At 41.3% G+C, this 10,643-nt stretch overlaps 1 protein-coding gene across 1 annotated transcript; it reads right to left on the bottom strand.

The window, feature by feature from the left end:
- Positions 1–263: 263 nt before the first annotated feature.
- On the bottom strand, positions 264–9,026 carry LNP1 (leukemia NUP98 fusion partner 1). The gene is made up of 3 exons (XM_010130752.2): positions 8,877–9,026; positions 2,541–2,786; positions 264–467 (listed from the first exon to the last, which is right to left on the bottom strand). Exons 1-3 carry the CDS (start codon positions 9,024–9,026, stop codon positions 264–266), a joined length of 600 nt encoding a protein of 199 aa, XP_010129054.2.
- Between the last annotated feature and the right edge of the window lie 1,617 nt (positions 9,027–10,643).

Here is a 10,643-nt window from a genome sequence, read left to right as displayed (position 1 = left end):
TTGCCTGAAACCCTTTTATGGTGGTTAATGGCTAACTTGGATCTTGCTACAAATACACTGCTCCCATGGAAAGGGTCACATTCCTAATGGCAAAATTAAAGACAGGAAGGTAGTAATATGGTGTCAATGATGCAGTTGAATTTTACTTATATGTTACAGGTCAGGGTTTATTCTAGCTAACAGACCTCTTCTAGTCAAAACAAAACAAGAATGCTCCCTCTGCTCTTTAGGGGGAGTGTTAATATTCATTATCTCAACACATTCTAGCTGCCTGTGCATAAATATCCTTTCTCAATGCTTGCTTGTGATGGAAACTGTTCATTGTGTTTTGCATGTACAATTTCTGAACTTTCATCTTCTTCCTGCTCTCTCCTTGACTCTGATTTCTCTCCCATTCTCTTGTGATACTTGCTTTTTCTGAAATGTAATCTTTCTCTTTCTCTTCTCTCCTTCATGCCTTCAGGTTGCTAAAAGGCAGAAAAAAAATAGCAAGGAATTAAAAGCAACTCCCATATGCAGAAAAAAATACCTCATTATTTTATTTCACCAGTAGTGTGTGATAAAATATTCCAGTCACCTACCTCAGCGAGATTAGCTTTAACATGATGGGCTCAAATTCATGGCCCCAGCCAGTCACCTTAAAACTCAGCAACAGGCAACATGCTTTTGATTATGCTCCGTGTAAGGTAGGAGGGACACCTGCCCAGAGGATGTGAGGGGGAGAGCAGACAAGAGGGGAAAAGGGAGGGGCTCTGGGATTTCAGACCAGACTCCGTGTTTCTGTCCTTTCGCATAATCCATCTTTATGTGCCTGGAGGCTGTTCGGTGGTAGCTGCAAAGACCTCTCTGAAAACAGGTGCTGAAAGTCATAAAGTGTCCTAAAAGCCATGTTTGTAAGAGAAAAGCAATATGCAGGGAAGGAGATGAAATGGGATTACCTTTCCCCCACTTTTAGTTTCTTCTAACCTGTGTGGTCACAGTGATTTGAATTGCACCTTCTCTGAATGCAAAAAAACCCACTTCATTTGGAGACACAAATTCAAGCCCACTCCCAAATTTCATTTCAGATCTCTAACACCTATTGCTCAGTTCTTTAAGAATCTCAAGTTCTTCACATCTTCCTAACTTCAATGGTGACTGAGGGGATGACAACAATTTGGCCTACTTGAAAGGTAGGTTAAAATACAACCCAGCACGCCTCACTGCAAATTACAGAAGGGTAACAGAATCCATATTTTTAACTGGAGCTGAAGCTCTATTTAGTGCATTATGCTCACTACACCTATTGTACAATTATTAGACAGTCACAGACTTTCTAGCCCTAGGCACTTTTGAGAAATCGTAAATGATAAATCAGACAACAACTGGTGAGTGTTGGCACATAAGGCAATGTGAAGTTCCAAATGAAATAAATTCTGAGTAGTTCCTAAAGGGGAAAAAGAAGATTAGAGAACGTACTTAAAATCTTAACAATGGCATAACAGAGTTGTCATCGCCATAATTCTGCATACTGTTAAAAAGACTGGGCATGCAAGGACTATAATTGTGGGACTGATCACGTAATGATGCTGCTTACTGAAAAGATATTTTTTTCTCTCTTGTTGCTGCACAGAAGGTCTGCAAAGAGAGTTGAAAATTACTTCTCCATACAAACTGTCAGTGTCAACAAACTGAAAAAAAAAATGCTTCCTTCTGTTGTTATTTGGTGCTAACGTCGAGTGTTAGTTGAGTACAGGTTTTCCAATAGGGTGACTGAATTTGACAGTATTCTTCTGACATTTAAAAGTGAATTAGGGTTTATTATCTTTCCTTCCATTGTATGATACACCAGATATTAAGTATCATAATAATAAAAATGTTTTAAAGTGTCATAGACAAAAGGTTATTATTGGCTACTTCATTAACAAAAAATATACAGAAAATGTTCACGCCTCAAGACAGAATGATGGGGAGAAGAGAAGAAATGGTAGGAGAATCTCCTACTGGCTGGACGCCCTTACAGTGAAAATACGGTCAGCCACTTATAGCAACGTCAGCTGCTGCAGCTGCATGGTGACACTGAAGAAAGCAGGTGGATGGAGGTAAAAGAGAAGCCTCTCAAACGTCACGGTGTCTGGCAGTCTTACAGGTAACACTGCATATGGTTAAACCAGGTCAGCAACAGTGAGAAAGAGAGCTGGGTCTTATGGCAAAAGTGAAGCAAACCTGGTTTTATATTGTCACATTTTGTTGGCACAGCTATAGAAACCTCTCAAAACACTGCCACACTAGTGCGGTGTCTCATTTTGAAGATACACATTTTTTCACAAGTTTAGATGGCAACACCAACACTACGTCAAGAACTGTCACACTAATGATACTACCACTTTAACTCTGCGCTACTGTAAGGACCACATAATTTGGGAAATTATAATTCAAGTTTATTTCTGCTCTTCCTCCTGCAAAGCCATACCAATTACACCAGGAATAAAGCTGGCCTGCTTGTTGGTTGTTTGTTTGTTTTTTCCTTCTGAAGTGACCTTAGGTTGGTTGTTACCTACCAAAGAAACTGAGCGTTTGCTTTTGAGATGCAATTGCTTTTCAAAGGACTCTGCAAATTCCTGGATGGAATTTGATCTTGTCTCTGGGCATGAGCTGTCTCCTGAAGGTGTTCTGCTTGCCTTCCTGTGGCAGTGGCATTTCACATCTTGGTCTTCTTGAAATTCCTTAGAGCCCTTGAGATGGCCTGAAGATGCACCTTTGGTAGAAGCATGAAGTTGTGTTGTATGGAGGGAGGAAAGCCGGGCCTGAAAAACAAGAGGTCTTTGTTGAGTATTGAATATTAAAGCAGAGCAGACAAGGCAGATTATTTCTGCTGCAGAGTGCTCTCTAAACAATGGTGCAGAATGAAGGACCTTGCCCGGACTCCTGTATCTTTCCTTTTATGAGCAGGAGAATCACACTGCCAAGAGCTTGCTTTCCAGAGGCAGCAGCAGAATTTGCTTTTATTCCTGTTTTTGAGTGTCAAAGTTCTGGCACACAAATGAGCATTTCAAATATAAAGTGTGCTGGGTCCTCTTAGTACCCACTGACACTAAAAGGCACGGGGACCCTTCATAACCTCAAAAACTCAGGCCTCACATCTGGCAGCAGGTTCTAGGCAGGACTCAAAAAACCAAAAAACAAAGACCCAGCCTTTTGTGGCCAGATGAGCCAGATATGAGGTTTGACCTGCAGGTGCTCCAGGTCTTATCAGATGTTCGTTTGAGTGTGACAGTGACCATTTCTAGCTCAGTTGTGTCAAATTTTCAGCATGGCCTACATGCTGACAATATGCTCTACTGTCCAGGTCTGAATTTTCTGCTGGTTTCCTGGGCACATTTGTCCCGAAACGATAAGGAAGCACTTAGCGCTTTCAGGGTACTGATGGACACATCCCTACCACAGAAATTATAGGAAACAGGCCTCCTACAATTACATTTGTAGGGCTAAAGTGAGGAGGGAGTAGATAGTTTTTTAGTTTCCATGTGGTTCCATTTTCCCAGCCTGACATGCAGATAAAAGCTATTGATCTGCATCAGCTGTGTTTAATTGAATGTCTGTAAAGGAGATTAAACTGATACAGAACTGCTGTGTCCTGTGCAATCATGTATTGGTGGTTTTAGAAATAGCCAGACCTGTAGAAGAGATGGGTGAGAAGGCTACTGCACAGAGCCATGCATGCTCCAACCCCTGCCAGCTGTTGATGTTTTTTTCAGGGTGAGTAGCTAAACACTGGTAAGATGTAGATACTGAAAGCTGTGAGATTAAGATGGGAAGTACCAAAAATGAGACCTCTGCAGGTGTCATGTTAGAGCACTCCAAGCACCCAGCTGCTGCATACATGTTTGAATGTATATATGTTTTGCATAAGCTTGGTGCTAAGCCTTCAGCTACTGAGTAACCCTGAGAAGCTCTGCTGGCTTCAGGGGAGCTGTGATTATTTATAGCAACTCAAGGTCTGTCCCACAGATCCTGAACTGCTTTCTAAGAAAATCCAGGAGAAAACCCTAAACTCAGAGTAGGGTTTGTTCAGGGAGTGGTAGTGTTTGTTTTTTAAACAAAAACCAGTGGAAAGATAAACCAACTTGGTATAGTGGCCATATGAATCTACAAGCCTTAGATTGCAAGGGACCTGAAACATCTCCTGTATACGTTTACATTTATGCTGGCCCAGATGCTAGTATAAATGTATCAGTACAACAGGGACCTGTGCAGCCTTTCTCTGAATAGTGAGGCTGTGCATCCGTATGGTTGTGACTACATCACGTTAGACAGGCTTGATGAGAGGTGCTAAAAATAATGAATCTTACACCTGACAGAAACACCTAATACCAAAGTGTTTTTCAGATCATATGGTACTGACTCAATTTCTTTTCCAGACATAAGCTTACTTCAGTAACTAGTATTGTGGACTGCCTGGTAATGATTTCTGCCATACTATTTTTCACTTTGGTTTCAAACCAATCAATACAGCTGTGATTTCTGTAAGGTCATATTGTATTGTTACTTTAAAAAGCATCAAAGCAATCACATTATGCTTGAGGGACAGGAGTACACAGGCTATGTCAAGTTCAACAAGCTAAATATCTTCTGTGTCATTTTAATGGCAACAACGTATTGTTTCCTGGAAATAAAAATTGCCTCACACTGAAAATCACTGGTATTTGTTCTTAGAGGGTTTGGGAAAAAAAAAAACAACAGGAGGACAGCTGGAACAGGGGATAGTATTCTATCAATCCTGTTTTGCAATGTTTGTAAATGTTTATGTTTTATTTTGTTAAGACATTGCTTTTTAATGTCCCTTCACAGATAGAATTATAGTTAAGCCCTTAACAAAAAGACTGCAGTTCTCATACTGACATGGCAGCAGGGGTCCAGAAAAGGGACCGGCCTTCCTCTGAAATGTGTATCTGCCTCAGTGGACTAACGGTAAAGCTACACATACATACCTGTGCAAACATATCACTGTGACTGTGCCTCCTTTCACAGTGCCTTTGCATGACACATCCCACCAGAGCTAGGAGGACATGCTCGTGCATGTTACCAGGTTGCTCTCTTACAGACACAGCTCTACAGAGGACAGGAGCCCTAACACAACTGTTCAAGCGCGAACATTTCATGGCGTATATCTAGCACAGTAAATTAGTCTTCCTTTATTTAAGATTGGCTCCGTGGAGAACTGAAAACATGTTCTCAGAGGTTGTTTCTCCCTCCCTGTAGTACTCCCTTTTTCTGCTTGAGCCTTTGTGTAAAGGCCAGTCGTGCTTAGTGTCTCTATTTACACAACAGATAATCTTTTGCTAATTGCCCAGCTAAACACACAAAAAGTATACAAACAAAAATACCTCAAGAAATAGATGTCAATATAATTTGCCTATTCTCTTTCTCTGTTTCTGACAGAGACAAGATAATTACTTCCATCTTTTGTGCTTGATCTGAGGGCTTGCACAGCTGTCAGTAAGCAAATTAATCTTCAGTGTGTCAGCACAAGCGTTCATTGTTTGCTGAAGTTTACACAATGACGCCTGTCCTTTAGGGATATTTTGGAGCATCCGACATTCAGATGGTGTCCCACAGCTTGCTTTCCTTCAGAGAAGCTTATAGCCAAGCATATATTCCTTAAAAATGTTTTGGCCTAGGCTGATCTATAGTAACAATATTGTGGTAGATGTTCAGTCTGACTTTAGGTTAAATGTTAGTAACTTCAGCAGTCAGTTGCTCTGCTTCCACTCTCAGCTGTTTCTTATCAGATTTTTTGCTGTGAGCAGGAGTGTTTACTTGAAGGTGGATACATTTATAGGGTTGTAAAACTCTTCTCAGTGCTCCTTTGCCTCCTGTATTTTCCCTACAACAAAATGTCTGTGAGGTAAGAAACTGTCCTAACCAAAATGACGGAGAATAACTAGAATGTGTCAAGGAGAGTTGTAGCTGGAGGCTTCAATGAGGGTGTCACAGTTAATGTGTCTAAAGTTTGCTGGGAAACAAGTTAACTAAAGGAGATTAAAACAGATTACTTGGTTCTTCCCAGGCAGTTTTCACATTCAGTGTTGGCCCACAGCAACATACACCACTGTGACATTTTTCAGTTGCAAGTTGTAGCCTGTCTTGCTAGTGACTCAGTGAAGGATGAATAGAATTTTGTGTTCCCCTCTGCAAAATGGAAATGACAATAGCAAAAGCATTTTGCAAAGTTCATCTCAGTAACATTTGTGAGGTATGTTTTTTTGGCAAAAAAAAAAAATGTAATCAACATTGTTGTTAGTCTGGAAGTTGTTCTACAAAAATTTACCCATATCTTGCGGGGCTCTACCGTAATAGCATGCCACAGGAGTTTACCATTGTGTTTGAGGTGAGAGCAGTGGCTTGAATGTCTTTCTACAGCACAGGAAAAAATACAAAGACTAACATATCAACTAGGAGCTGAAAGTGATTTCCAGTGTTATTCATAACCACCTTTTGTGTTATACTGCTAGCATTTTGCTGTGTAATACCAAAATGCTCCTGCTGCAGATGCAGTTCATGCGGGCAGGACTGCACTATTGCTGATGCACCAGATACCAGCCCTGGCCATGAGACAAAGTGTGCTGGCGGTACCATTGTATCTGCACAAGGAATTTTTGCCAACAGTTGTGTCAGTCAGAACCTGCTGACTTGATTCTCACCAGGACAGCAGTCTGTGTGCCAGCAGTGTTATCTCCATTTATGATGTTGACATAGAAGAAAGGGTACACCGTGATCTGCTGTGGAGGTATTAACTTGCAGGAGAGATGCAGTCTGATCTCAGTTATTAATCCTACTGATTAATAGCACTGTTCTGATAAAATGAAGACAATATTTAACGAACAGTGATAAGTCTTTTGGATCTTACAATAGTTATCATTTATAATAACTATTAAAAAAAAAAAAGAACCCACACATCCAGGTGCAACGGCAGGTTGTTGCTCTCAACAAGGAAATGCTCTTTCTGAAGGTATTTCTAAGGAATAATTAGTGACCATTTGTTTCACTTCTAGATTTGGTTTGAGACAACAAGTTTTAGTGTTCTACACTACCAACTAGTCAGAGATTTCCAAATAAAAAAAGTTTCATCTAGAAATTTATCCCTGAATCATAAAATCCCAAAACAAACCTTTCCTTCTCATTCCTCCTGTCAATTTCTGGCACTGAGAAATAAAGCAGTTGAAACTTTTGTCTCTTGTATAATATTACTGGAGCAAGACAAATTTGTGTGGAGCATTATTGTAAAGGCCAGTGATAGTTAAATTTATAGGGTAACTTTAGCTTGTTGAACAGGAACTTCAAAAGTCGCAGTCTTCTCTTTCTGTCAGCTAACTTACTCCAAGTTCTAGGTGTTGATTCAGGGACGCAATTATAGCAAAGTGTTTGAATAGCTTTTGAACAAACAACAGAAGAACAAGCTTCAAATGAAATCTATATGTACACACAAAATACATGCACAAATGTACACGAAAATGTGTTCAGCAGCTTACTGAGACAGTGTTTTAAAGTACATTGTTACACTTCAGTCTATATTGGGGCCTAAAGAAATCACATACGCATACATATCTGAAGGATAAAATTAAGATACAATAAAATTATTTTTTTTTAAATTTCTGTTTTCAGGCATTCTGATGGACTCCATCAACACAGCTCCATCTCAGAGTCTGTCTTGCAATCTGTGACCAGGGTGAAACGCAATTGTAAGTAACAAATGTGGCTGATCAGTTCAAAACTAATAAATGAAGGTTACCTTTCCAACTCGTCCATGAATTCAAAGAGGGGGAAGGTGGTTTTGGTCTGTTTTGTTTTCCTTAGCCAGATTTTTTGAAAATGAAAAATCCCACAGCTTAGAACATAGCAGCTCCAGTGGAGGAGAACTTGCAAGGTGAAAATACAGTATGGCAGAAAAAAAAAATCTGTTTCTCCCTAATAGAACATCATTTGCTTTGTTGCAGCCATAATGATCTAAGGATATAAGTGAAAAACTGTTTTTAAGGAAACATAATATCTTTGGTAAGCCAATGGATATAATTGGAAAAAAAAAAAAAAAAAAAAAGACAGGTTTGGATCACCTAAACTTTTTTAGGGCTAAAATAAAAACAATGGTCTTCAAGTGAAGAGCAGACTGGGAACAGCTGCTTTCAGTTTAACTTGATTTTCATAATTGGTTAGACAGTTCTGAGCTGCCTTAAAAAACTGCCTCTGCCTGTGAACCTTGCTACTTTCCCAACTATTTTGTTGGTTTAAGAATAATAACATACTTCTCCCTTAAAATCTTACTTCACAGTACTGTTATGTGTTGCATCCTTACTTTCAGTCATGTTTTAAACAAGGAGGGACTGCATCCTCTAGCTTAAATTAGAAATTGCACCTGCAAACAGCTAAATCCCAGGGAGTAAAGTGTACAACTTTCTGGAGATGGTATAGTTGCAGAACTAGGTCTAAATCCTGTGAATACTTACAGGCTTGTGCAGTTTTACGCATGAGAACAGACTCATTGAAGCCAATGTTTGTCTGCCAGTTTCCAAAATGTTTTGATCTCTGCCAGCTCATGCTTAGCAGACAGAACAACACTGTAGTAGATAGGTAGGCAATTATTACATCCTTCTCCTTACATTTCTGGTCCTGTTGTCACTTATCTTGCCAGTTTTCTTGTAAGCCAGAAGCACTGGAGGCCTGACTCTGGGCAGGCAGCTAAGTTGAAAAAGCAACTAGCTGCTGCCAGTAGGAGCTGAACTTGCTCAGCAAGGTGTACCACACTCATCCTCACAGATCTCTAGGGCCATGCCCCTGGGGATGGCGCTTATATTTATATATAAACCACACACACAGGGAATCCCACACACAGCTCTTACCGGAAGGGAGGCTCTCCTTTCACTAAAGGGTCGTGCCTGACGTTTCTTGTGGCCTCTACCCTCTTTCTCATTCTCATCGATCAAGTTGTGGCCCCAGAAGCTGCTCATCCATTTTGCAAAGGAAATATCATCATCCTCTTCATATTCCATGTACAGACACTCCAAACTTGTGGGGGTCTCCCAACTAGACAAGGAAAAGCAAGGTCAAATGCCACCACCAAGCCAATAGCCTCACACTGTTCTGACAACAACAGGAAGAGGAGACACAGTTTCAACCACTCTTTCTGCTCTTCATCCCCCAAAACCCATCCCACTGCAGCCCTAGGCACTATCTAATCATAAAGTCAATCCTTTCTCATCCCTTTCCCACAAGGTTTCTTTTAACCTTTCCATTACAGCGATGTCCGATATGACACTGCCGCAGGGGGCTGGTGGGAAGGGAACTGTGTTGGCTGCTCCCTGTCTGTTGCTGTTGAGTGCACCAGCTGTCAATACCAATGGAGAATTGCCCACAATTACATGCCTGGGAGGTGCGTACATGAACTCAAAGCAGGCTTGTGATTTTGAGAGGCAGAATTGACATATTGATGATGATCAGAAGTTGGCACAGCTGCTTGCAGAGGCCTAAATGGCTCTGTGGGAGGGAGGACTAATGGCTCCTGGTCTTCCCATGCTGTCCTTCCTCCTGACTTCTGTTGTCTCTGCTCTTCCTTCTGTATCCAGGAAATGTGGTTTGTCTAGGCAGAAGGAAGCCCTCCCCTGAAGAAACTGCTTGTTCATTTTTGGGTTATGAAAGCCAGCTTTAACTTGGATCAGCTGCTTTTCACCAGCTGCCACATCAGGGTTATGAGAGGCCCTGTCTCACTTAAAGGCACACAGAGTAAAAATACATTTGACTCCTCCCCGCCATCCCTGCGTGTAGGCCATATAGGCCCTGTCTATTTTTTTTTTTTTTTTTGTAACAAAATATCTGCTATAGCAGGAAAACTCTTTTGTGGCCCATAAAACTGTTTGTGTAGTACGAAACCAGAAGATGTGTTACACGCCTTGGGACATGGCAGAAGGACACAGAGAAACGGGTTGAGGCTGTACAGCCTGTGGGGATAGCGTGGGAACAGGAGGAAGACACCCAAATCTAACATTCCCTTTGTGTGTGCTAGGTCACTAGAGGTTCTCCTGGTGCCTAGGCATGGCTGTGGAGGTGCCGGTTGGCCTTGGCCAGAAGTATGCCAAAAGCTTGCTGGTAAGTTAACATTACGGAGAATCAGTAGCCCAGAATTACACCTTGCTCCTTGTCCTCAGTCTATTTAGCAATACAGATGTAGTGACAAAACTCCAGTTTCATTTGTGTGAGTGTGAGGTTTAAGTGCAATACTCTGATGTAGGAGTCTCTGTTCTGAATAGCAAAGGCAAAGGGACCAATTGGTCATGGATGCCTATGTGCCAGAGTTTTACCTTCCCCAAGGCAGATGAGACCATGATTAGCACAAGGACCTGGAGGACATGGTGGTGCAGATGGCATGTCCTCAGATGTTGCATATCAGAGCTTGGAGACACAACCAAACCTGCAGCAGGCTGCTTTCTGGGCAGAGGTACAGATGGACAGGTGCCAGAGGAATGCCTGCAAAATAGTACAGTAAAAAGATACCTGAAGCAACAAAAAGGATTCTCCAGGTGGGGAAGAACACTTTTAGCAGGGCCTGTTGTCATAGGACAAGGGGTAATGGTTTTAAACTAGAAGGGGGTACATTCACAGTGGATATAAGG

This window comes from Chlamydotis macqueenii, chromosome 1 (genome assembly GCF_036417535.1).
Source record: "Chlamydotis macqueenii isolate bChlMac1 chromosome 1, bChlMac1.mat, whole genome shotgun sequence".
NCBI classification, from domain to species: Eukaryota; Metazoa; Chordata; class Aves; order Otidiformes; family Otididae; genus Chlamydotis; species Chlamydotis macqueenii.
Note: the sequence above shows the minus strand (reverse complement) of the source record. Positions and strands in the feature narration are given on the sequence as shown.